Source organism: Liolophura sinensis, chromosome 8, assembly GCF_032854445.1.
Source record: "Liolophura sinensis isolate JHLJ2023 chromosome 8, CUHK_Ljap_v2, whole genome shotgun sequence".
In the NCBI taxonomy this organism is placed as follows: Eukaryota; Metazoa; Mollusca; class Polyplacophora; order Chitonida; family Chitonidae; genus Liolophura; species Liolophura sinensis.
This window is the reverse complement of record NC_088302.1, coordinates 9,846,480-9,874,202: the sequence shown is the minus strand read 5'-3', so window position 1 is coordinate 9,874,202 and position 27,723 is coordinate 9,846,480. Positions and strand designations below refer to the sequence as shown.

The following is a 27,723-nucleotide window of genomic DNA, read 5'->3' as shown; positions in this document are numbered from 1 at the left end:
GCAAACAAAATTTTGTTCTGTTTGGTATGGATTGTCAAAAGATCACCTGGTGGGAAATAAAATATAAATTGCAGTTTTTTTTCACAAGACATAGGATTTCATGGAAGCTGGACTTGGACTCACACGATGCTTTCTTTTCATAATGTGAAAAATTCTTATATATGTTGCTAAACAATAACCAATTCAATCCAATCAACCAATCTGCACTTGTGCTTGCAGAATACGACCAAGATGGTTTTCGTATCCCAGAGATTCGTGGTAGAGTTAACAGCTTGGTGCGCAAGTCCTGTAGCAGTATGGGCAGTACTAACAGCTTTGATACACTTCATGGAAGCGTGGGTGAGTTCTACAAACACCTTACCATAGACTATTTTCATATTTTGACTTAGTGGCATTCTTTCACTTTCATCTTTGGTACATTGTTGCATATTTGGTCATATTTCTGACTGTTGTCCTACCCCGTCATACTATTTTAATGTAGAACGGCTTAGTGTGATTTTAGTTTTTAAATTAAGGAGGAAATAGAGATGATAGAAATGCAGTTACAGTTTATGGTTAAACGGCTGTCCAAATCACAAAGGAAAAAAAAAGAAATTAATTTCTGTTTTTACCATTTTTTGCACATCTGGACAAAAAATACACACTAGGTTGGACCGATTTCACATTTGGAATGTGTATAAAAATTGTAAAGAAGTCATTCTTGAGTTGTTTAATTATTAATGTATAAAATGAGGTCAATTTCGTGAACGTTAAATCTAGCCTGTGTTGGGGTAGGACAAAGTCCTTTAGATCATGTAATGAAAACCACTTTAGTTCTGTTTCATTTCGTGGATTTTTTTTCCTAACAGCAAATTGCATTTTTAACTTACTTGTACAAAATGTTGACAAATACATAGGCTCTGCTGATTTTCCTGTTCTCCGCTCTCACATGCAGTTGTTGCATCATGATTTGCGCCTGTTCGTGCATGTCTCTCCTCTTCAGTGCGGTATTGTGAAACAGTGACCACGGCTCTGTTCCACAAAGTCACTGTAGGCTAGAAAGTCTATTGTATCTACCATAACTTCACCTGTTTAAGGCATATGTTGTGTTGGTAGTTACAGTCAACTGGAAAGGCCTTTGATCACTTTATTGAACCAAGCCTTGTTGCTGATAGACACTTGGTAATTAGACATCTGTTTTTGTGTTACGTCTTCAACTTTTCAACCAGTGTCTTTCTTCGCAGCCTTTCTCATGCAACACCCTTCTATACACTGCCATGTTTCCTTACAGTGGTTCCCAATTTGTAGCTGTTTTTTGTTTTTTTTTGGTCTACTTTACCTCATGTAGTGTTGCTCTCTGTAAACCTTGGCACACCATACAGGCATTTACATATGCTGTTTTTATTTGGGGTACCAATTTTTGTGACACAAATTCGTAAAAGCACTATGATCTGTCGTCTTTTTAGTTTTGCGATGAACCGTTCGTGTTGTGCAGTAGTTGTAGCTACAGTGTTAAGCAGCTGATAGCATAGCCAAGCCTTCTTGGAGAGCCACTGTTTTAGATTACTGTTTGTCTCCAATGGCCAAAGCTGTCTCCTGAAAAATACAGTTGAAACTAGTTCCCTTAATGCCTATATCCAATAAAAAAAAAATCTATTAAATGGTCACAAATACATTCTAGTGGTAAGTTTAATGGTGAATTGTAAAGGCTTTCATTTTTAAGTAAACCTGGTGTTATATCGTTTTATTACAGTAGGCATTGGCTGTCAGCCCTGTCTCAAAGTGTTACATTTTTTTTTTAACATTAATATTAAGAAAGCGATACAAGATCAGATTATTTTTGTTAAGCAGCTTATAAATAAATGTTTATGGGAAAGAAGAATTAGTGAATTATTTTCACGGCTGCATAGCATACCCAGAAAAGCAAGTAGACAACAATTGAAGGCTTTGCATTTCACCTTTAAACTTTATGCGGGCACATTAAGAGTTTCCTATTTCATACATTGAGTTTAGCAGGCACTGAAGAGTCTGATACTTGCTGAAAAGCACTCTTTCTCAAAATCAGCCAGGTATTAAGAACTTACCTTTTGTATAAGTTGGGCAGTGGTGTGTTGCTCTAAGAAGGTTTGCCTGTAGAGTTGACACAGGTAGACTTGATGGTGACACTTTGGTGTGGTTGTTGTAGGGAGCGCTGCAGGGCTGTTGATGGTCAGTCAGACCTCACTGGACGAGAGTGTATTCGGACATTTGGGTGAGTTACACCTGAGCACGAGCCTAGGCCAGGAGGATATCACGCGAAAACGCCACAAGAGTGCCGGGGACCATGGCCAGATGAAACAACGCTCAGTCAGCCTGTTAGAGAAGAGAGGTCGTCATTCAAGTGATGATGAGAAAACCGCTCAAGTTATCAGATTTTGTGACTTTGCAAAGAAAAGAGACGGTCACGATAAATCCATTGTGAACGGTGATGTATTCACAGACAGCCATAGACAAGAAAGTTCGGCTGGTGCTGTAAATGCTCCCTCTGATGGCATGACTGTTAAATCAGGGGGAGATAACCCATCCACAGACCTTTCTGTGTACGGTAGTAAAGATGCTGAACAGACAATCTCTCCTATAGTGAAACCACCGCAGAGCCTTCAACTAAACAGCCAGTCTAGTCAGTCAAATGTGATGAGAACGGAGGAGGATAAGAGAACACCAACCATTCACTCTCCGCGGGGCAGCCCGGAGCGTAAGTCTGCCACCCCTGTGCTTACGAATGATCCACTGGGAGCATTTAATGAACCGTTACAAAACAGGAAAAAAGATAGTGGGGTGTCCGGGTCAGTATCGCCAACTCACAAAAAGAAACTCCCCAAATCCCCTCTTACCACCACGTCACCCCTTAGGACACCTAAAGTGGAAGATGCCGAGAGTTTATTTGGTAGGAAGAGCTCTGTAGTTTCAGAAAACAGTGTGTGTTCTTGTGATGACTCGAGTAGCAAAGCAGTGGGTGTCAACTGTGTCTGCAATAGCCCTAGTGCCAAAAAACCCTGGTTAACGGACTTACAGGGTGAGACACCCATCTCCAGGACAAGCAGTCTCCCTGGGGGATCCCAGAGTGCAGTGCAAAGTCCGTCTGAAGTGATTGATACTAAGACAGAGCTGTCACGAACAAGTAGCACACCGGAGTGGCTGAGCTCCCCTGAGAAATCCAGGTTGAGCCTCTGGGGTCTGCGTTCACCCTTCAGGCAGGCTGGGGAAACTGTCCAGTCTCCTGACACCAGCACTAGCTCACCCAAAATGGAAGTGGCTAAGGAATTCGCCTTTCGGCGAACACAAAGTTTGCGCAAAAGCAAAGACGCTGTTAGTAAAATGCTGAAATTCACCGCCAGTGCTATGGCGACAAAATTCAACGAGTTTAAACAGTCAATGAGCACTCCAACGAAAAGTGACTCCTTCTCGTCCCTAGGCCAATCATCAGATAGGGACAGTATTGATAGCAATGATATGGAGAATCAGGACACGTTGAAAAGTCTGCCACGAGGCTTTGGAGGAAGTCTGGATTACGTGCGAGGTAACGATCGAGACTCGGATGACTCGACCAGCGCAGATAAAGTCTCTATAAGCAGTGATAAGAGATACCCTCAAGGCAGTGCCAAACAGTCCTATGGTAAGGATGTCATTATGTGGTGGTCGGCCTGCTAGTAATTTTATGAAACTTTGCAACTGTGTGTACATTGCAGTGTTTTGTGGGCTAAAAAAGTGAAATTAATTTGAGTACACCCTGATTTAAGAAATTTCCTGAAAGGGTTTTAGCACCAAATGGCAGAACAAAAACCTACCATTAATCACTCAGAACATCCTTATGTTTACTTTACACTACAAAAAGAAAAAAAAAGTGAACAAAAAATCCAGCATACCACAGGGGATGTTTATGTTTGACTGAATCCCTGCTCTTTTCATAATATCAATTTGTGAGGTTTAAACACTCGCATTTACATGATCAAAATTTTCTTCATGTGGGCTTCAAGAAATGGGAATTAATTTTCATAGTGTCACCTATTAATATGTAGAGTACTGATAAAAGTCAGTATCTGAAGTTTAGGTATAAAATTGTTGAAGGACATCAACTACATACACTAGGTCAAAAGTTCTTAGAATTTCAAATCAAACTCACTAGTTCTAACCATTATCCTGTTGGTAGGCCACAAAAATGCTTTTTCCCTTAGACTAAATTTTACATTGCATGCCTGCATATTTTCTGAGTGTTAACAGTCTGTCTTCAACTCTTTGGATAATTTCTTTGTTACAGCAGATGTGGTGTTGAATTGTATTAGTTGGAATTGTTTTGTGTGAGAGTTGGTATTGATTTTTATGTTCATGCTAACCCTGATTGATGTGTGCTTGAATGGAATGCTGACTTAATGTGCTTGAACTGACTGTTAAATCTCTACATACACATGAATGCTTTCATTGATGCATATCATCTTTGCTTCAACTTAAAGCGATGCTCTGTGCTCATTAAAGATGTCCCACTGAAGGAAAGGAGAGCAATGATTACACTTTTTACCACAGTGATGTCCCCAGCATCTACCGTTAATAGTACTTTCTGTTAACTGATTCAAAAGGGTCTTAAAACTAAGCTGTGTCTGACTGTTTTGGATTGCATCAAAAGGCTCAAACGTGAACTCAGGGTGTGAACTACTAATCATTGACTTCTTACGTTGCCTGTTTGAATATTGCCCCCCCCCCCCCCCATCCCCCAGTTTTACTTCACACATAAACCTGATCACCAACAGCATATACATATAAGTGAACGTTTCTTGAACACAGTAAATGACACCAGCAAAGTCAGTTAATGATTATATGTAAATGGGGGTGTTGAACTTCAGCAGGGCTGAGAGCATTCCTGCATGTACGTAGATGTTCAGAACAGTGTGTAGATTTCAGTACTGCTAAACCATGTGACACTGATGAAATCGTGTACTTTGAGACGAGAGTTTGGGTTTAGAAAATTAGTTTTCTGTAATTTCATGAATGGTGTAACTGCTATCCAGGATTTTTACCACACAGTAACCTTTCACTTAAGTCAAAATTTCAAACTTCAGTTAATTCAAGAACACAAGCTTTTTAAGTCTAAGAGCTCAAATAATGAACGTCTTCATTCTAACAAAAAGAAGGACTGCGATTTTGACATAGTTATTATTATGAATTTTGAAAATTTCAGTGGATTGAGGACATCACTGTTCTGGACATCATATCAACCAAGAATATATGTTGTTGGTGAATGCTTGATCATATGCGATTTGACTTTGAGGACTTGACATTAACTTGACATTAACTGTTGTTGTTGTTGTCTGCCATGTGGTATCAGGTTAATAAGAGTTACAAAGGTTATGTTTCTGCACCTTTTACACAGGTGGCATGGATTATGAAGAATCCTCGTGTAAGAGTGCATCGTTGTGGAGTCTCCGCCAAACGCTGGAGAACATTGCGGTGGAGGTGGAGATGAGCAGTTGTAGTCGCTGTAATCAATGCCGTTCTTTACTGTACGATGAGGAGATAATGACCGGCTGGTCTGCAGATGACTCCAATTTAAACACCAGGTACAGGTCATGTCTGCAAATTCTTGATACCTTGGAGGTGTCTAGTCATGCAGATATAGCAGCTAAAAGGGCTTCAATCACAGTCCAATACCAGAATAAGGAAAATGTGCCTTTTTTAGGGAGGGCAGAAAAAAGAAAAAAAAATCTAAACATGTAAACATTCTAAAATGTTTTTTGGAATAAAATAAGTTCACCTGCCAGGCAACACCTAGATTAAGATTAGAGAAACTCTGGTTTAACCATTGATATTTCTGAAAAAAAAAAATGCTTACCTTAAATGACCTAAAATTTTGTCCATGACTAAGTTGCTCATTTTCCAGATTTTGGGAACTCTACTGATTGTAGAAAGGTGCTTTCAGAGTGTTTGGAAGGTAGAATGATATTCACGTGGGAAAATGTAAATTTTCCACGAGAAGTAAAGTCTGATGACAATTATTTGCCTCCAGAAATGCTCTTCTGTGGTTGAATTTTCAGGTCATTTAGGGTATGTGTGAAAATCATTTTACCATCATTTTCTCTTTAAGATCTCTGTGTTGTGTTACATGCTTTCAGTACTGGTATTGATTGTACTGTTTGGTATATCATAAGAAATTATATTGACAAAGTTAAGCTGATAGACTTTGTTACCTATTTCCTCAACCTTTTCGCATATGAAAGAGCAAGTTTCAGTGCCATGCATGCATAGTTCTTATTTGATTTTGGAGATAAAACTCCATTGGTTACCAATATCATGGCTTTACAGAAAGTGTCATTTTAACAATTTACACAAAATAATCCATTCAGAATATGCTTAAATGAACAGCTTGCCAACATGGGAAAAGATTGAAGAATTGCAGTATACTGAAAACAACGTGCATTTAACTTTGATCTGTTTTCTTTCTTCCTCAGTTGTGTATTTTGCAATGCTAAACTAGTCCCTGAGCTCCAAATATTTGTTAAGGTAAGTCTGTTACGATACTGATATAGAGAATTGCTCACACTGATTTACCCTTAAAAATACTGTTTATGTCAGATACATTGAAATCAGTATTCATTAGGAACAGGAAAGTAATGGTTTCTAACATCTGTGTTAATAATGTGTGAGCTATTACACAATAACACCTAAACAATATGTGATCTGTCACACAATAACACCTGAACTGTGTGTGATCTATTACACAATAACACCTAAACTGTGTGTGATCTATTACACAATAGCACCTAAACTGTGTGTGATCTTTTGCACAATAACACCTAAACTGTGTGTGGTCTATTACACTACAACACGTAAACAGTGCGTGACCTATTACATAATAACACCTAAACCAGACCTATAGCTAGGATTTGAAAGGGGCATGGTGGAATAGCTATCTGGAAGGGCATGCACTGCGAAGGTCACTATAAAGCCGGGGTCTATGGGGTCTATGGAAGCCATAGACCCCCAGATACTCTGAGAAGCAATCTAAGCTATTTGTAGCTATTAAATTTTACCAGAATTTCACTATATTTCATGTGACCGTTTTTCACATTTTGTGAATGTTCTTGTAGAGTGAAATCAAATGACATTTGAAAACTGAAAACAAATTTGGAGTAATTATGCTGATTTAATGTGTAAATATACTATTTCTATTCACCCTTTTACAGATAACAATTTTCAAAGTGCAAAACATTCAGAAATTCTGAATTTCATTTTGTTCTTAAATTTAAGTCATTTTTCTTTTTGGAAGAACCGACCCTGCTTTCAACCCTAATTTTGCCAAAGGAGTATTACTGCAGTGAATATCAGAAGGCAGTCAGTCTTGTCAATGAAATGTTGTTACACAATGTACCATGAAAAATCACTTCCAAGTAAAATACTGTCAAGAAAAATATAAACTGAATAAAAGGTTTTTTCACTTGAATAAGACTGAAACATGTAGTGTTATGCAGAATTGACATAAAAGGTGTGGAAGTCATGGGAAATCCAGATATTTGATCTATTATGATCGATCTGTTACATAATAACACCTAAACTGTTTGTGGTCGATGACACAATAACACCAATACAGCGGGTGAAGTGCATGTACAAGATGAAAGTTTTCAATAATCTCCCCTGATCTTGTGTTGTAGGATTGGCGTGTTGATGCTCGATCACGTAGTGATAGTACAAGTCACAAAACCCACGGGACCAAGACAAGGCATACCTCACTGTCCAACTGCGATCACAACGAGGTGTTGTTTGAGGGGGACAAGGTACCTGGTGATGATCCCAGCCCTCCAAAAGACACGCCAGACCCTGATAGCCTTGAGAGTTCAGAAACATCAGGAGATAAGACTGTCACAAGCCCCATGGACATGTCAGAGGCGGCTAACGCAGCCCGACGACGCTGCACCAGCGAGTGTATGACCACCGCCACAGAGTACATGCCATCAGTGTCATCTGTAGACTCGCATGACGGTTGCGCCATCACACGCCCAATTCGTTCTCCTGTGGACATCCTGATAGATGAAGATATGGAGCTACCCTCTAAGCCAGCAGCCGTGCCAGAACTGAAGAAGGATTTTATTTCAAGGTATTTTAAGCTCCATTGCTCGTCCCCAGAATACCTTAGGTACTAATTGTTATATAATTCTCTGTATTGAAAGAACACCACCAAATGTTGGTTACGTAGCTTGCCACAGAGACAAAATTTCATTGCCTGGCTTCCACACACAATATTATTAAATATACTGGCTTCCGGAACGGAAGTGTATTATCCTGGGTATGTTGTAAAACAAATAAAATGAAAGAATCTTAAAATTATAAACTATGACATATTGGTAATAGCTGTGAGAGTCTGCAAAAAAAAAAAAAAATAGAATACCAGCTTGCCATCAAGACTTAACATTACGTTAAAGGGCAGTGTAAAAAGACAAAATGTTGTAAGTTTGACAGGCTGACAAAGTAACTTGCACGTATAGAGTTACTGGATATGGCTATAAATTTAACTGGCTTAAATAGGGTTAAATATTTGGTATATCTGTGTACCCAGATCCAGTTCAAACATCGAGCCAATCGTTGTGCCATACCTGAGTCCCCTAGTGTTGAGAAAAGAGGTGGAATCCGTGCTGGACAGTGAGGGAGACATGTCTTTGGCTTCGGACACTTTCGCAGATGAACATCCCATCATTTTCTGGAACTTGGTAGGTACCCTTATAGGATGTCATTCAGCAACACATAAAAAAATCCTGTTTATTATCAGTGTTTAGTTTCTGTCCATGGTCATAATCATGGACATGGGTTTGTGTTTGGGTCAGTTGATTATTAAGTATATATTTTAAATAACTCTGCAGGTATTTTATAAAATGTGGCTTGCTGTCTGTCCTCTCTTTTTCTGTGTTTTCTGTGAAGCCCTAATGTAAAAGGTGGGTAAATAACAATCAGAGTAGCCCTTTATTATTTGAGAAGGTTGAAAAAATAGGGCAGTGGTAAAGAGCCTTGTTCAGCAGTATGTGAGTGTTCATGTATAACCTGTTGTCTTGTGTTTGTTTCAAGTTGTGGTATCTAAAGCATATAGAGCTCACCAGTTATCTCATCGGCTTTGTGCTGAATGTATGACCTGTTGTCTTGTGTTTGTTTCAAGTTGTGGTATTTAAAGCATATAGAGCTCACCAGTTATCTCATTGGCTTTGTGCTGAAAGTATAACCTGTTGTCTTGGGTTTTGTTTCAAGTTGTGGTATTTAAAGCATATAGAGCACACCAGTTATCTCATCGGCTTTGTGCTGAAAGTATAACCTGTTGTCTTGGGTTTGTTTCAAGTTGTGGCATCTAAAGCATATAGAGCTCAGCAGTTATCTCATTGGCTTTGTGCTGAATGTATGACCTGTTGTCTTGTGTTTGTTTCAAGTTGTGGTATCTAAAGCATATAGAGCTCAGCAGTTATCTCATCGGCTTTGTGCTGAATGTATGACCTGTTGTCTTGTGTTTGTTTCAAGTTGTGGTATCTAAAGCATATAGAGCTCAGCAGTTATCTCATCGGCTTTGTGCTGAAAGTATGACCTGTTGTCTTGTGTTTGTTTCAAGTTGTGGTATCTAAAGCATATAGAGCTCAGCAGTTATCTCATCGGCTTTGTGCTGAATGTATGACCTGTTGTCTTGGGTTTGTTTCAAGTTGTGGTATCTAAAGCATATAGAGCTCAGCAGTTATCTCATCGGCTTTGTGCTGAATGTATGACCTGTTGTCTTGTGTTTGTTTCAAGTTGTGGTATTTAAAGCATATAGAGCTCACCAGTTATCTCATCGGCTTTGTGCTGAAAGTATAACCTGTTGTCTTGTGTTTGTTTCCAGTTGTGGTATCTAAGGCGTATAGAGCTCACCAGTTATCTCACCGGCTTTGTGCTGACAGCCAAGTCTCTGAACCCCACAGCTGAACAAGGGGTAAGGATTGTTTACAGAATGCTGACATCATTACAGGTGTACCATGGTTTTGTCTGATTGAAAAAAAACGTGAAAATATTTTCATTATTTTATGACAATCTAATTATAATTCAGTGCAGAGTCTCAGCCTCCCATGATGAAGACATTAGGCCAACTGTTTTGTTTGACTGCCTCTGCAGAATCTGTAGCAGGAATAAAACAGTGATTTAACATGGGTGTTGATGGAAAGAAGTCAGTTTTTTCTTCTGAATTTTCACAGTTGGCAGCTTGTAAGAGCCATCCAAATTTCATAGCATGTGTCAGCACCATTTTTTTTTTTGTTTTCATTGAAACCACATAAAGAAACTGGAAAAAAATACTACTGGTCATTCAAAACTACTATCTTCAGAAAGAAAAAATGTTTCAGGCTTTTCATACTCTGCTATGCAAGTATGTGCATATCCATCTTGTAGACCTATTGTGTTGTGAAGAGTAAGTTTTCGTGTAAATTATTGTGCTGTATATGTCGTTATTCAGGCACCTGCATCCTGCCCATATGACCACAGGAATGTGTTAATACGACCTATCTGGGATAATGTCCGGTTACAGGAAGACTACGGACCTCCTATGTACATGGAGTGGAACATGGGTGAGACTTACTTCACCAAGTTGAAGATTTCTATTGCATTTCTTTGTACCTGTGACCAATGAAATAGGTAACTTCTTTCAGTGGCATGAGAACTCTTTCTTGACTAAAGGTAAAAAATAAAGCCCTGCCAAAAATGGTCTTTTGTTCATGAACTGGTTTTATTTTATGCTGCCAACGTTTATACAGATATCTTAAAGAGAGGAGAAGCTGCTGCTTTTTACATTGTTTAAGATTGATTAAGGAATATATACTTTAATTCTTCAAACTTTTCAACCACCTGTTTGACCAGTATTTTTAAACATCCTGAGAGAATTATGGGGTGTAGAGATATAATTTGCATGGTTTAATAAAACTTGCATCTTTAGTGACACATTTGAATCATTTTTAGCATCATTCTCATCATAATTGTATACATAAATTGTACTGGAAATAGTGCTTAGGGGATCAAAACGGTTGAAGATTTACATTGTCTTAAACTGATAGACTCAATCAAACTTGACAGTCTGCTGTATGTTCTGTTCACAGGTCAACAATCCTCCACTGTCAATGCCTTGCTCACTGATGGACAGTCTTTCTCCAAGAGGTCAGTATTGCTTAGTTTGCCGAATTTACTTTTAATATGTACATCATAAAAAGAAACAATTGATATTCTGAAATGCAGTGCTGAGGGCCAAAAAACACTCCAGCTTTCTTTGTATACATATAGTATATTTTGTGTTATCAATGGCACTGAAATGAAAGACTAGTGATATATATTACAATTATTTGACAAAGTAATGAATTTTCTAAAATCCTCAACTTTACAAAATTTACAAAAATATTAAATATGTTCTTTCAGTGTGTTTTCACCCATGAGAGGAAGTTCAGCATAAAGGCCAGCTACAGCATTTGACCTCAATTAACGTTTCTTGTCTGTTGATATCTTTACAGTGACATGCAGCAGATTGTAACCAGTATTCGATGTTGTGATGTCTACACGCCTATGAGAATTGTTATGAATGCACGCCGGAAGATGCGAAGAGGACGGACTCGATTCCGCAGCATGTACAGAGAAATCCTGTACCTATCATTCGTGGCATGTGGTCGGGAAAACATTGACCATGGTAAGAGGTTTCAGCTGTATCCAGTCACACACCACCATGTGTTTTGGAATGGCAGACTTGCATTTAGAAAAAGAGAGTTTCACTTACAGATGTTATTGTTCCTTACATTATTTTGTGCTGAAGAATAATTACATTCATTTTCATTGTTATTCCATCAAAACAGATTGGTATTGTATCTACCACAAAGTTACTATAGTAGAAAAGTGTAGACTTGTGTCCAGCATCAAGTGTGAGAGAATCATTTCAATAGAGTTTGTCGTCTGTCTTCTCCTTCATGAATTAACTTGCCTCGTGTAATTTCTAAATTATGTGCACAAATTTTGGATATTTAATGAATTTCATGATTCTCTTTTAGTGATTAACTTTCGTACAATAAATGCTTTAATATTGGGTGAATGTGATAAAATTCTACCTGAAGATTCATTTTTTGCCTCGTCTAGTCAAGTTCGAAAACCAACTTGATCAGTGCATAAGTTTTGAATATTTCGAATGGAATATAAACTGTCTTAATATGGTTGTTGATGCATATGAGTTGGTTCTCTGTCACAGATGCATATGATCAAGAATACAAGAAGGCGTATAACCGGCTGACGCCTCAAGAGACCCGGCAACTTCAGCCTGACGACAAGCCACGTCCAGAGAAGGTCATCCAGTGCAGGCGACAGTTCTCAGAATTAGAATTGTAAAAACTTAATTTCGCTTTCCATTTTTCCATGCTTACAGTTAACTGTTGCTTAGGTCAGTTTTAGAGTACAGTTAGCATTTGAAGGCCGTGTTGACATTGCAATGTGTAGTTCTGTTCTGTTGTAAGAACAGAAACATGATTAAGACTGTTTGACTGAATGAGAATCTTACGTGTTACAATATTGATAGAGATCCATTCCAGTTGGCAAAAAGAGGAGGCAGTCAAGGTGTAAGATATCAAATGTAGTTAATGGTAGAAAATGGAGATTAGATGATAAAGTCTTGTAAATATGTAAGATGCGATGTAATGCAGTTGAGCCACATGATGTAAATTCACTGAAGTGCGATAATTGTTATGAAATGTTGTAGATATTTTCTGTAAATACGAATAGTACAATAAGTCTAAGCGTAGATTGTTCTAATTCTGATAAAGTTGTAAATCTTAAGAGTTCCAAGTATGATACATGTAAATAATCTGTTATTCTTCAGTGTACGTATATGTAACTTATGCTGGAGATGCACATCACATAGTTCACGTTGAATACGTTTCTTTGATTCCCAGCATAATATGGTTTCTTTCTTTTAGAGTCTAAAACTGCTGAAAATATAATTTTGATACTGTTGAGAAACCCATTCATTCCGTTCCTTCGTTTGGTGCTGATACTGTCATCACGTTCAATCATGGATCCCAGATGGTCCACAGACGCCTGTGTTCAATGTGTCCATAAGCGACGCTATTAGAAGTCCTGTGGTTAAGCATTTTGATCTTCACATATTTTAAGTAATGTATTGTAATAATTATAGAAACCTTAGCCTTCAAGCTGTTGAGTTTTATATCTAATTAGTCTTTTTATGTTAAATTTAGTCTTTTTACGGATGTAACATGAAAAGCCCAGGATAGGAAATTTATAATTATGTCACACAAAGTTAAAAATACATGTATATTAATTCATTTTTTGTGCACAGAGTATCTGTAAATTGCCACTTGTACGAACACCAAATCTTCAGCAATGATAATGTGAAGGGACTGAAGAATAATGTGCAATTCGCAGGCATATAATATCATGTTTATGCCTTTAAACTCTGGTTTTGTTGTCAAACTTTTGGATTCATATATTTAAGTTGCCATACCTATATCACCATATAAATACTTTGAAACCTGGACACAGAAGTAGCAGTACATATACGTTCAGCAGATGTACTGGATCTGGCTCTATATACAGTGACAGTGACTATGGCCATTGCTTCTTTGGTGTATCAGGAAATGCACTTTTGAATAGCTGATACTCTGTATGTATGAGTTTCCCTTTATTATATCAAGAACATAATAAATGCTTTGCGAGAGCTAAATTGTTAGTATGGTATAAGTGAATGCAGCAGTTGTGTTTGTACTGTTCCAGTACATTTTTGAGATTGTGATAGGATTTTGATTGCTGCTTTTTCATCTTATCTTTTCAAATCAGTATGAATTAGACTGAATACAATAAATTTACTGTTTTGCTATGCATTTGCAATGTGTATGAAAATGAGTGGGCAAAATGCCTTCCCCTTTTGCAGTGTGTATATACCCCTCAATAGGCATTTTCATATCCCAATATCATGATCATTCAGACACCTGTAACACATTCTCACTGTTTAAATATTCACATTTTGAATGGTAACTCAAGGATATATTGTTTTCTTGAAAATGCTTAGTCTTATGATGCCAGATCACCTGAAAGGTACATGTACATACACCATACGGCAGTTGTGTTCCTATAATGTATTATGTAAACTTAAGATTATTCATATAATTTTGTTCAGAATTGTAATTATGTAATATGCTTTTATTGGCTAACTTGGCATGGCATAAAATATGTGAACATTTTTTTTGTGCCAAACTTTGTATTTTGATCACAAAGTGTAAAGTTTCTAAAATATAATTGGCCTGAATTGCACACCTTGTTATTGTGAATGGCATTGGCTTACTTTGAGTATTTTTGTTTTATTTCCTGCTTTCAACCTACTGTTATTCTTTGGCCTTTAAGTATATGTATACCCATCTTGTGTCTAGCTTCACTCACTTTATGACACCTTGATGGACGGTCAAACAGTTGTAATGACTGTTCCAAAATTAGCATCTTGATGGTATAAATTTCATTTAAGGATGCCTGTTTGGTTTATAGACGTGTCAAATTAAGGCAGTTGGTATCCTATCTTGTTGATTCCCTTGTTTCTGTAATATAAATGACTATCTGGCCAGATGATAAGTAAACCCTGGATACATAACTGTGAATACATCTGTTAGAAATGTTACGGACTGTGAACTGTATCCCAGGCCAGCCAAACTCTGTTGACTCCAAAATGATTTGAAAACTGTAATAAATCTGTGCAAGATATGGTTGTGTTTTGTTACTGTTTTCTTTGAAAAGAATTACCTTGATATGATTTACCTGTCAAATGCATACTTTTAAATGTATGTATCTTGCCTCACAATGGAACCAGAGCCAATTGCGTAGGAGCCAAAGATCAACCTAAATACATGTGACATGAGATACTATACTGTGTGTTCTAAGTATTCTTTGTGGCTGAGTTTACATCAACCTTGAGGCACTAAGGTTTGGTCTGACATTAGGACCTTGAACAGGGAAGTTGTAGATTCCCTGCTCTCGTTGCTCTTGGTGTGTTGCTAGTAACAGGCAGTCCTCCACCATGGTGGAGTGAAAAGTCAGACATGGGACAGTTTATCAGTGACTTTGCCTAAAGCCTATGGTTTACCTAGGGCACTCCGTCTGCTGTCGCCCATAAGCCTGATGGGCGTCTCATAACTGTAAACTCCTTGTGTATGGTTTTACATAATAATTAAATAACTAGTAAAACTACTATGTACATGTAAGCCTTAGGCAGTCTGAAATATTTTACTATGGTATTGTGATTCTGAATCAAATTCAGCAAATTGTGAAAGACCCCAGTTCAATGAAAGTTTTGCTCATGATACCTGGTTCCCATATACACTTATTAAAGATTGGCCATCTTGGAACTTGTTAATGTAGCACTCTGTGGAAAAGGACGTGCCAAGTACTGGTCGGCTTGGTGTCAATCTATAGACTGGAACTGTGTTGAGAGCCATTAAGTCATGCAACATTTGTAGACCCTAACTGGTAATGGTGATAGTGAAATTCCCTTTTGCAAAGAAGACTAACTGATGACATCACAGAAATAATGTCATTTAAACTCAAGAAGGTATTTCAAGTATCATTCACCATATAGCCTGTTTTATTGAGTGGTTAATGTAGGTGTAGTAAGCAGTTCACAAATGATTTCATCAGTTTGAATGCCCTCAAAAATTTGTTTCTTAATTCTGTGATAAAACATTATATTACATCTAAACAGGCATATCTGATTCCCACAACGTTCTACACACATAAAATAACTACATGTAGTTTATCAGGATGATCAAGTGAACAGAACCACTAAAACAGTTCAAACACCATGAGGCTGAACATTAGAAAAAAAAACTCTCACTGGCTAGGTTATAACTTTGTTGAGAAATACCTGTACCTTGGCCTTGGTGTTTTCAAAGAACTCATTATGATTTTATGAGATTGCTCAAAACCAGGTTATAGAAACTGTTACGGTTTTATATGCAATCAGGGAAAAAAAGCCCAAGGTGAAATGGGGGCCTCTGTGGCTCAGTTAGTTAGCGCGCTAGCGCAGCATAATGACCCTGGAGCCTCTCACTAATGTGGTCGCTATGAGTTCGTCCAGCTCATGCTGGCTTCCTCGCCTGCCGTACTTGGGAAGATCTGCCAGCAATATGTGGATGGTCGTGGGTTTCCTCCGGGCTCTGCCCGGTTTCCTCCCACCATAATGCTGGTCGCCGTCGTGTAAGAGAAATATTCTTGAGTACCGCGTAAAACACCAATCAAATAAATAAATAAAGGTGAAATGCAGAGCACATTGCAATTTCGTCCTTTATTTGATCATCTAACCATGCTCCTATTGCTACATGAGTTAGCCGCCCTTATCTTAGAGCTCTTTTGTAGCTGGAGATGAGATCCGATAGTCGAAGGCGGGTGGGAATTTATTTGAAGTATCTACATGTACATGCAATATTATTTTAAGAACAATTTCGAAAGTAGCAAATGATCCATTAATAGCAAGTGTAGAGTTTGCTCCATCTCTTAAGACAAAAATGTATTTGCCCAGAAAATAGATATAGTCCCAGCTTTACATCAAGATGGTAACTACAACAACATCATAACAATGTCCTGTTGCAAACAGCAGAGGGTTTCGTCTTGACAATTAGCTTGGTCTGTCTTTATATCATTATCAGTCTAAGAAAAATTCAAAAGTATCGAAAAGCTGTAAGGTGTATAGCTCTGCCTTATTTGTCGCTAACTCATTTAGTCATCCGTTGACTGAAAAGCCTCCTCAAATGAATGAAAGAATGATTTACGGCTTAACGCCATCCTCCTCCTCAAATGAAACGGACGTCATGTCAGATATGCTGTACATCTTGACAAAACTTACAAATCCCAAGTTTTGTTTAGTCCTAGTACACTGACTTGGTTGAGGAATATTTTGAAACGCCCTATTCATGGCTGCTCCACCCACAGTTGGAGACAAACAATCTGGTCCCAATGGTGGAGAACAGGTAGTGGACTGAATAACCACTCCACTTACTTCTATGATCAAATTCACATTGTGACATCTCCCCTTTCAGTCGTCATACAACCTTTTGTAATGATTTACTGGTCATTTATCAACAATTAATAGTTCTGTTCTGTTTTGGATATTGAAAGTAGTTCTCTGTGTTTATGGTTTTAGAATATGGCAACCAATAAGAGCACGACTGAAAAGCACAAGGAGGTAAATATGTGTAAGGTGCATGTTCATTCATTTTGGGATAACATGTTCTGTGTTAAATTACTGGTTCTTCCTGATCATTGCAGTGGTGTACTTTACACGCTTCTACTGAAATACTACTAATGTCGCATTTGCCCTCGTAACATACGGCATGGGTGCAAAAAATTGAATATTTTTTTGTTATAGAGTAGGAAAATACATATTTTTGAATCAATGTCAACGATTGTGTATTTGTTTGATTTGTATAATTTTCAGCATTCCAGATTGTTTGAGCATTTCTGTAGAGCTTATGTGATGTGTTTTTTTTGTACAACAAGGGCTTATTGGTCTCTAACGAAGTGGAAAAAAATGGCTTTTCCATATGTGTTAACCTTGGGTGGCCATTCTATTTTCACCCAGGCTAGAGCAATCATGTGATCTCTAACTTTTGGGCCGTCTTACAGAATATACTCTAAAACTTCAACCTTTCCAACACTTTTCTGAGCCGATTATATGCATACAATTACTGTGAAAATGACCCCAAAAATGATTTGTTTGTGTCACTTAAGAATGAATGAATGATTAGGGTTTAAATCCACATCAGCAATATTTCAGCCATATCGTGGTGATTATCACTTAAGATGCAAGTTTCATAAAACTGTGCAGACACCAAAAATGATTTGTTTATGTCACCAAAGATGCAAGATGCGTATAACTGTGCAGAATAGCTCTGTACAGCCACTCAGAGTTTTCTCAAATGTTTCAGAATATTGGGTGCATTGGTGGTTTAGAAGGTTGAAGGCTTATGGTAGACATATTCATTCAAAATTTGATTTGCTAAATTTATCACAACTTTAACACTGGCATTAATATTGAATCATCATAAAATTATACACAAAGATAACTCTCCTTTTCACCTATTACTTTTGGCCAATGAAGACTTATAAACAATGAAGATTTCCCTTGGTAGGTACGAGCATGGCTGCAGTGTAAGTTTGCCGGTGAGACAATCCCTCCATACGAAATCAGAGAGGAGATAGTGGAAGAACTATACAGGCTAATGAAGAGGAATGAGGCAAAAGACAGTGAGATTCAGCTGGTGATAGATGACTTGAGACAGGCAACCAGTGAATACAAGGCAGAAGGTATGAACCAGGAGAATTGATTTGATGGCTTAATGGTGTAAGTGTTTGTCTCAAAGTCATGAGACCTGGTATCATAACCGAAGGCTTTAAGAATGGTACTTGTTGCCTTGCTTGGTGCTAAGTACTGAATGGTTAGTGCAAAGAGACAAGACCGGTTGACCCGGTGTGAGCATAATGTGACTGGGGTGGAGTGTCATGTCTGGTGTCTTCATCACGATACTTCAGTGGCGTCAGCACTTTCTCGACATGGACATGGTCTGCCACAAGAAGACACAATATGTGTACACACACCAAATGATTCCTCATTGTCATATACGTGAAAAATTGTTAAGTACGAAAATGAAAGCATACATGCAGGCATTCATACATACATGCATACATATGTATATCTACGAATAGGGAGCATTGTTACTGGGCTAAAAACAAAGTGAATAAAACTTATGGGTTACGGTAAATGAAATAAAGTTTTGCCTTGGGACTCGGAAAGTGTATACCAGGATTCATTGCATTGATTGTGGCTCTTACTGACTGGGTGCCGTGGGAGAGCATCAGGGGTGGTCAGAGGATTATACTGACAGTTCAAGAATGTAAAGCCTGGCGCACACGAGGGGAACTTGCTGAGCTATCGATCACGAGAGGTGGTCAGCGCAGCAACTTACTCTACAGTTCATGTTTTCCTCAGTTTTAATCATAATAATTTTAGTACATGCACTTTGCAATGGGTTGATTGTTTTATTATCGTTATTTTGGGAGAAAACTCTGTGGAGATTAAGTGTAACTACCGAGTACCTTCATCCGTTTTTAAACTGCAGGGCTCCATGCATACAATACTGAAGCAGAAGTTAGCACACCACAAATCCATAGGCTACCAGCTGACGATATGAAGATGTCAAATTGCCATCAAAGTGACACCTACACACGTGCATTTGCACGGCTGCAGCTAAACATTTCTTACTCATTCTGGCATAATTTGAAAGACTGTCATCTTCCGCCCATATTTCATAATCATTAACACTTAATTTACTTAATACTTAATCAAGTAAAATTTTAGTCATACAGATTTGATTTATGTCCATGCAGATACTGTGCAAACCACTTACAGTCACAGGACTCAAAATTTCCATGTCTATCCCCATCAATCTCATGATTTTTACTGGCAAAAGGCAAAACAATAATCTTGTCTGTCACCAGCAACACGTAAATCAGGCCTGGGCAAAAACTGTATACAGGAAATCATAAAACATTTTGTTTATCAAGCCAGTGACAGTGTAGTGAACTCCTAATGTGATGACAAGTCAAACAAATCCTGTCTCCCAATATGCCAGACTCACACACAGTGCTACTAAAAAGGGCTAAAAGTAAATCATGGTAGTTTTCATAAACCTCGTGTGGAGTATGTTTTCTTTGTTTAATGGGAGGTTCAGATATAAAAACTTGGGAAAAGGAACTCTTCTGTGATAGGAAAACAGTTCTGACTGTAAAGAAACAAAAAACGTGTGTAGACTGACATTAAATTGAGATTACATGGACACGGGTGTCTGATGACAGATATTTCTCAGTGAAATTCGTTTTTAGCTTAAGTACATTTGTACACATATTCGTTGGATAATGAGGCTCTAAGCAGACAACCGTTCACCAGATAACATTGTGAGGTGACTTCCACATAGGCCTAGCCCAAATAATCGGTTCATCTCTAGTGTACATTGTGCATGTACAATGTTTATTTGGCATGATCATGCTTTCATACAGTGTTTGGAATTTAAAGGTACGCCTACTAGTCGGGAAACTTGCACACCTCACTGTCAGTGACTTGACCCCATGTGGTGAGGATTAGCAGCCAGAGATGCTAAGTGTCATGCAGGGTAATGAAACAGGTGGGGGGCTTATCGCTGTCTTTTATCATCTTGACGTGAGCTCAGATCATGCGAAAGTAAACAACAGCAACCCACGTGCGAAACTTTAGGTCGTTTACTGTACTTCAAAAGAGGCTGTATAGAAGATGAATAACACAAATTTAAGGGACCTTTGGGAGCGGGCCATTGACTGAGAGGTTAAATATCGTTAAATCATTTGCACCCACAAGACGTCGGTTCAGTCCCATTCGTACAGGAACTTTTTCGAGATTCCTCTGCCTTCAGTCAAGTTGATCGACTGTTTTAATTACCTATAATGTCTTTTTGCACCAGAGGGAGGGGAGGATACTGAAGCAGGTGGGCATAGCCCCAGCTGCCTTGTCTCAGTTAGGGTTGACCAGTCTGTAATTCTGAGAAATTTGAACAGTAACACTTTTGTTGTTTTTTCAGCCCAGAGGGAGGGGAGGATATTAAATCAGGTTGGCTTCACCCCAGCTGCCTTATCTCAGTCAGGAGTGACCAGTCTTCAGACTCTGAATGGTGTTGCTAATGCTCTAAAGCTGCGAGACACCTCAGATACCAGGTAATCATAAGCGCAACACTGGGTGCAGTTTGTCCTGTAAATATGACCTCAGTTGTATAATTCTGTACATCTTGGGCTGTTAGGGAAGAGGAGTGGCAGGGTATTACTGAAACCAAATGCTGTTGACTGGTTAGCGTCATGAAGATCCCACAAGCAGTGAGAAAATCTACAAATTTCCCTGACTGAGGACAGATTTGAAAGCTGAAGAGGGTAACTTACTGAATCTTTCAGATCTTGTAAGCTATATTTTAACTCTCACTTGAATAATGAATATATTCATGACAATCAAACTTCACACTGATAAATCTTCTACTGTACCTAGCCCATGATCGTGGTTCTTCAAGATATAGTTTAACTAGGGGTCATTAATCTGCGAACCTGTTGTTTGGAGATTTTTGGGGGTTTTTTTCCACAGTTACTTGTTGGGCCTGGCTGAACTGAGTGATGAAACATTTAAAGTGGCAGAGGCAAGGAAAAATACACAGCACTTGACGCATCAGTTACAGAAAAAAACTAAAGCGGTCAATATCCGGGAAAATGAGCGTAAACAGTAAGTGTTCCAGGCGATTTGCATATTGATTGTGTTGATGGGTCAGTGGGAAAGATCCGTTTAATGACACGTCTGTACAGGACATTCTCCTTTACAGCCTGATACTTCCTGTACATGTTATCTCTTTATCTTTATTTAACAAACAATACTTGATCTGATTACAAGGCATCTGTTTTTTCTCCAAGACCCTCCAAGATAAAAAATAGACTAATCAAATACTTTTATGAAATTAGAGCCCTTTTTGCTGTCTCATATTTGCTTGCTGGGGAACTGTGTGTCCAATCTTGTGATTTTGGAAGCCCATAATTGCTATTGTGTTGAGGTTTTGTTTACTTCAAGTGTTTTTTGGTTAGCTGTGGAAGTTTTGGTTACATCTGGGGGATTTGGTTACATCTGGGTGTTTCGGTTACTGCATCTGTATGACTTTTCTTTCTTCAGAGAACTTTCAACCTTGGATGAACAGGCAGCCCAACAGGAGTCTGAATTCAAGACTAAGGCCAAGGAGGTTGGGTTTTTACAGATGAAAGCCAAGCAGTATAGCTCATCCCTGGACAAAACAAAGGTGACCTTTGTAACCCTTCACAAATATAACATAACCCTTCACAAAAATAACTAAAAGAAGTTTTAATTCTTTTTTTTGGATGCACCTGTGAAGAAAGAGAGGTTTATCTATTCCATCTAGGGTAAACATATGTTTCATTAGATTTCTGGCAGTATTCAGCTAAACATTACAAAGTAATGTTACTTATAGACTACATTTAGAGCTGCGAAAGTTCATTGTTGTTCACCAATCTGTTTTGTATTACATGAATGAGGCATGGAGATTTCTTCACTTGGCTGATTTCAGATTTTTTTGTCTAAGATTTGAAAAACAAATAGATATTGATTTCATCAGCGGGATTAATATTGATAATGTAATTTGGAGGTAGGGTAAAGTATGTTGAATTTCTTGAGAAAGTTCAGACTAATTTGTGACCATCAGTTCCCATTACCCATGCTACATGTACATATCCATATTAAGTTGTATTGTGGATATGATTTCAGGCTGTCCTTGGCCAGAGGGGTCTTCAGCCTTCCCTGTTCCACAGAGAGCTGGTGAAGAAAGCAGAGGTAACTCGCATCTGCTGTTGATATCAGTTTCAACCTTTCCAAATATTGTCATATTGTGTCATACTGAGAAAAACCATGACTGCAGAACAATATTTTGTACTGTTGTTTAGTACAGAACAGCCAAGTTAAGTCACTTACACACATCTAGCAGTCTGCAGTCTTTTGTTTGAATGTGAGTTTCCCCCTCGGTTTCTTCCTGTGCTGGTCGACTTTGTATAAGTGAAATATTCTTGAGTGCACCTATCAAATAAATAAATAAATAAATGCAATCTATGTTGTCCAGAAATAACTAAAAAAATGTTGGGTTTGCTAAAATAAGTATTTTTAGAGGGAAATAAAGGTTGAATTTTTCCAGTTGTTGTCATGCCCATGATTCGAAATTACAAATGACTTGTCGGATATGTATGGCAAAAAATGGTCTTGTCTGTCAAAATTTATGTGCAGCAAAGACAAATGCTCAGGTTGAATATTTGGCAATGAAAATTTGCAGACACATGAAATGTTGCTACTTTGATCAGTTTCACAAACTGGTGTTCGACTGGACTCACAGTGGCGCTTTTTATTCCCAAGAAAACGTTAAATTACTTTAAAACATTGCTTCAGCGGAAAATCGTGTTTCCATAAAATGTACCAAACTTCCTGTATGGGGCTTTTGTTGTTGATTACCCTGTTCCCGTGGCTTTTTGCTGAGCAAAGAGATGCAAGGCGCATATCACAACGTGAAATTCACGGGGACAGGAGTGCGATTCTAGAAATATAGTAGTCATTGGCAGTCAAACCAAAAATATTGATCGCTCAAAACAACCGACCAACTTAAAATCGGGTTTACCAAGCAATCAACTAATGGATCAGTAACCCAGCCAGACAATGAAGCTAATCCAACAACATCAGCTACATGACAATATTTCAAGGATAACGCAAGCAATGTATTGCGATGTGTGAAAATTATGATGACTGCAGATAACCCCCTTGGTCAGTTAATAAAACAGATACCATTAAAAACTAAGTACACAGTGCATTTAATCACATATTGGCCAACAGTTCAGTGGGGAGAAATTTTGTCCTGTGAGTTGTAAAAATGTCCGGTAACTTTTAGGGATCAACAGGACAATTGTCCTGCTGGCTTTACTTCTAATTTCTATCCCTGATCCCACCATGCAATCAAACCTCCAAACACTGTTCTACTGTCATTAGAACTCTGAGAATAAGGCCAAAGGAACAACTTACATGAAATTTTACATCATGCTGTGTGATATTAGTTAACAGCAACTCGGTGACATGATTCAGAAATTTATGGTATCAGTAACCCTCATACTGGATGAGACATCAGCTGTCCAATGAAAATCTGTGTGTGATTTAGGAAAATATCTAAGTGAAATATTCTTAAATAAATAAATTCAGGAAAGTATGGTTTGAGTTCTCCCATGAATACTTTATCACAGTTTTTTGGTCTTTGGGTTTAAATGTTTATGAACCTTGGAAAACAGGCAGCCAATACTATGGCCTGTTTTGTTGAAGTCTGGTCCCATGTGACAATATTGTCATGGTTGTCATCTGGAATATTGTTCCATATAAACTAATAACTGGTATTGAAAATACTCTACACTCTCTTACTTGCCTTCGGTTAGTCGTCTCAGTGAAGCAGCACCAGACAAAAGACCGGTGGAAAATCCATCATGCATCAAGGAGGCACATTTCACGTACATGCACTCTAAGGATTCCTTCGTGGTCATATGACAGGAAATTGTTGAGTACACTGTTAAACCCCAAGCATTCACTCTCTCACCAATCAGATAATTAACGTTTCAGAATGTCTGTCAGCTTTATACTATGGTTCCATAATTACTTACAGGAAATTCAGAAAGTGGAGGACAAGCTCATACCCATGAGAGCTAAGCTGAAGACCTACAATTCTTTACCACCTGTGAGTAAACACTACATGCATCTTCATCTCCACCTCTTTAATGGTGATTTCTGATAGCTGAAGAAAACGAAGAAGTTAATGTGTTGTAAGATTTCTAGAAATCTGTGTGGTGATGCTTATTTTTTCTGTTACCTATACTTATTTTCTTTGTCTTTCCCTGATGCAAGATGTACAAGCTTATCTGAATACATGAACAAAGAACCATTCCAGTTACTTTCTCAATACCATGGTTACTCTTACAGGATTTAATGCTGACTAAAGCCAAGATTGAGACACTGAAGAAAGACCTGGTATGTATATTTTCTTATATCTCAGGCAGTTTGAACATGGTTCCAGTAGAAGTAAATGTATGATCTTCATTCAGCCTGACCTACGCTGTAGCACTTCAGCCTATTTGTCCTAAATCAGTGCGACTAGAACTATTTGAAATGGAATGCATAATTCATCCAGTGTACATACATACTGAAAAATTGATCAAGTAAGCATCAAGGCAACAGAATTCAACAGATCCATTTCTGACTTAAATCAAAATATGAAAAATGACTTTGGAGGTTATTGCTAGGGCCTAGAAGAAATAATTTTCATTACCTTACAAATGCTGTTTTCAGATGAATGTGTCAAAATTGTGTTGTACCAAAAACTAAACACTGTGGCTTGGTGGAATTGGCCCCAGAGTGTGAGCATATTTTGACAGGGTGGTGTCACACTCTGTGTCATGTAGCCCAGTGTCTTCTTGGTGCTTCAGTGACGCAGCACTGTCGGCTGAGTGGTGTTACATTTGGTGTCATGTAATCTAGGGTGTGTAAGTGTCTTGATGCTTCGTTGATACAGCACTATGTCAACTAGGTGGTGTCACACCTGATGTGATATAACCTACTGTATGTATATGTCTTCTTCATGCTTCAGTAAGCCAGCACTGCTATTTTAGCCATCCTGTTGCAAAGGGACAGTAGAACCAAAGTAATGCTCATACAAATTCTTCATTTGATGAACATTTACTTTTTACTTTATTTCAGGATGAATTACAAGCTGAATTAATGGAGGGAATAGAGGAGTTGCATTTATGACAGAGACGGGCTGTAACTGACAACGTGCTGATTTCTGCCACATCACACCTGTGTTCATCACCAGCTGCCAAGAACTTGTATGCTGGAACGTGTATGGAGAACTCATATGTTGGTGCAAATGTATTGACAACTCATGTGCTGGAGCACGTGTATTGAGAACTCGTGTTTTGGAGCACGTGTATTGAGAACTCGCGTTTTGGAGCACGTGTATTGAGTGTTGACAATTCATGTGCTGGAGCATGTGTATTGGCAACTCATGTGCTGGAGCATGTGTATTGACAACCCATATGCTAGAGCATGCATATTGACAACTCGTGCTGGAGCTCATGTATTGACAACATGTGTGCTGGAGCATGTGTATTGACAACTCATGTGCTGGAGCATGTGTATTGACAACTCATGTGCTGGAGCTCATATATTGACAACTCTTGTGCTGGAGCATGTGTATTGACAACTTGTACACTCAACTCACCAGACTTCTTCAACAGCATATCACCACAATCTCATTATTAAAAACTGGCCTTGAACTTTGCGCAGAAATGATATGAAAGTATCACTACAATGGACATATTTTAACTTTGTAACTATGACGTTATTGTGTGATGTAGTATACAATCAATACATATAACCATACATTTCTTACATACAGAATTTCTGTGTTTATTGACATTGTCTGGCTAAAAGTATTCTGGCTGCTACAATAGTATGCATGTATAGTGTCCTGTCTCATTAAGCAAATTAAATTATTAAGCAAATTATGTGTTCTGGCATTAACTTCTGAAGTAACTTGGGCCTAAGTTGTGTTGTTCATTTCTGCCTCTATGATGATGATTTGTGGGTAAACTGGTAACATAGTACTCAATCTATTGCATTACAAGAGACGAACATTCAATCCAGATCGGTCCCCCGAGATGCTGTTGCGCGGGAAAAAGTGCATTAATTAATTTGTCAATTTGCTAATTTTCTGAAGATGTGAGTTAAATTCATATAAGCAACCTCAGTGAAACAGTACTTAAACTGTCTAAGCCAGAAAGGGCCCCTTGCTGAAGACAAAGGCAGTAACTGGCTTACACAGTGGTTTCATTGTTTGGCAAGAGTTATTCGTTTCATGACATTGCTGTTTTGGCGACTAAAGTCAGGGGAATTTTTCTAAAGATTATCAAAATTCACCTTAACTAATACAAATGCGACGCAGGTGTATAGTCTTGTAAAACTACGCATTTCACTAGTATATTAGTGGTATTGATGTGGCTTTAAGCTCTTAAGATGTTATCCATTACACATAGTGCCATGACAAATTGCTTAGGTTTACCACATACACATTAACCAACTTAAGTTTTTCGAACAGAGTTTAAAGGTCTGAAAAAATGCTGGAAATTTCTGTGTTTGTATAGCCTTCGAACACTTTTTACCAGCAGAGACTGATCTGTTGAGGGACTCAAGGAAAGTGATATTTCTCAACACGGCAATTTCTCTGAACAAACACCACAGGCCAAAAAAAATTCGCAGCAATGTAGTTTTAAATAACTATTTTAAATTAATAACAGGAACATGTTTATCAATACTGCTTTTACTTGCAAATGAGGAATACCCAATAGCTCAGATGGTAGAGAGCTCGACTACAGACAGAGAGATCTGATTTCAAATCCCGATGAATGATTTTGCCAATTTTTAAATCGAATCTGCGAAATACATCACATGAACATCCAGCACGTCACTTGAACACCTATGATCCACTAGCAAATCAGTGGATAAACAGGCAAAATGACCCGCGGCAAACAATGGAGCCAGCGTGTAACCATAGATCTCAGATCTGTTTCATTCTTCCCAGCTTAGCTTTCAGAAATTCAGTTAATGTGAATCTACACTGGGAACATGGATAACCAATCTCAGGGTTAGCGTAACCAGCACTTACCCTCCAAAGATGTAACAGTCATTAGGAAATGAGGATCAAATGCAGTAATCTGCCACATGCCCAAAAACTGTGCAAATGCATTGGGTGGCTTAACAAGCCTTTGATAATGGTAATGCCATGTTAATAGTAAACTTTGCCCGGTCTTCTCCCACTATAATGCTGATTGCCATCTTGGAGTATTATGTATAGCATAAAAACTGACAAATGAGTTAATATAATAAGTCTACTGGTTCATGTACTTCCTGTATCTCAACATATCTTCTTGATTATTATAAAATCCTGTCAGTCATGGTTGTGAATGTCATTCAGTGTAAATAGCTGACAAACACTTGCTCTAATCAGCTTACAATTTCACCAATTCGGGGGGCAAATATGAGTGCTAAGAAGC

The 27,723-nt window shown here is 38.2% G+C and overlaps 2 protein-coding genes across 4 annotated transcripts in view; both read left to right on the top strand.

Moving 5' to 3' along the window:
• LOC135474035 (C-myc promoter-binding protein-like) overlaps positions 1-14,811 on the top strand; it is a 55,793-nt gene extending 40,982 nt beyond the window's left edge. For 2 of the 3 annotated variants that reach the window (XM_064754020.1, XM_064754021.1), the window contains exons 26-36: positions 220-339; positions 2,165-3,634; positions 5,384-5,570; positions 6,459-6,510; positions 7,659-8,101; positions 8,561-8,711; positions 9,857-9,946; positions 10,463-10,574; positions 11,100-11,157; positions 11,505-11,677; positions 12,227-14,811. In XM_064754020.1, coding sequence (XP_064610090.1) covers positions 220-339; positions 2,165-3,634; positions 5,384-5,570; positions 6,459-6,510; positions 7,659-8,101; positions 8,561-8,711; positions 9,857-9,946; positions 10,463-10,574; positions 11,100-11,157; positions 11,505-11,677; positions 12,227-12,363 — 2,993 coding nt within the window. In that variant the 3' untranslated portion in view covers positions 12,364-14,811. The remainder of the gene's footprint in view (positions 1-219; positions 340-2,164; positions 3,635-5,383; positions 5,571-6,458; positions 6,511-7,658; positions 8,102-8,560; positions 8,712-9,856; positions 9,947-10,462; positions 10,575-11,099; positions 11,158-11,504; positions 11,678-12,226) is intronic. The other variant, XM_064754022.1, reaches the window with a different exon arrangement.
• Positions 14,812-16,411: 1,600 nt separating this feature from the next.
• Positions 16,412-26,172, top strand: LOC135473851 (HAUS augmin-like complex subunit 1). Its single transcript, XM_064753769.1, has 10 exons — positions 16,412-16,433; positions 17,171-17,212; positions 18,159-18,333; positions 20,637-20,769; positions 21,185-21,319; positions 21,758-21,881; positions 22,364-22,429; positions 24,282-24,353; positions 24,596-24,643; positions 25,370-26,172. The coding sequence occupies exons 2-10, from the start codon at positions 17,174-17,176 to the stop codon at positions 25,418-25,420; spliced, it is 843 nt and encodes a 280-aa protein (XP_064609839.1). The 5' UTR covers positions 16,412-16,433; positions 17,171-17,173; the 3' UTR covers positions 25,421-26,172.
• Positions 26,173-27,723: the final 1,551 nt, after the last annotated feature.

What these genes read in the sequence shown, in the direction of transcription:
- LOC135473851 (XM_064753769.1), top strand. Translation starts at nt 17,174, where the DNA reads ATGGCAACCAATAAGAGCACGACTGAAAAGCACAAGGAG. An exon ending in CATCCCTGGACAAAACAAAG is followed by an intron (nt 21,882 to 22,363) that starts GTGACCTTTGTA and finishes ATATGATTTCAG; the next exon opens with GCTGTCCTTGGCCAGAGGGG. An exon ending in AGCTGGTGAAGAAAGCAGAG is followed by an intron (nt 22,430 to 24,281) that starts GTAACTCGCATC and finishes AATTACTTACAG; the next exon opens with GAAATTCAGAAAGTGGAGGA.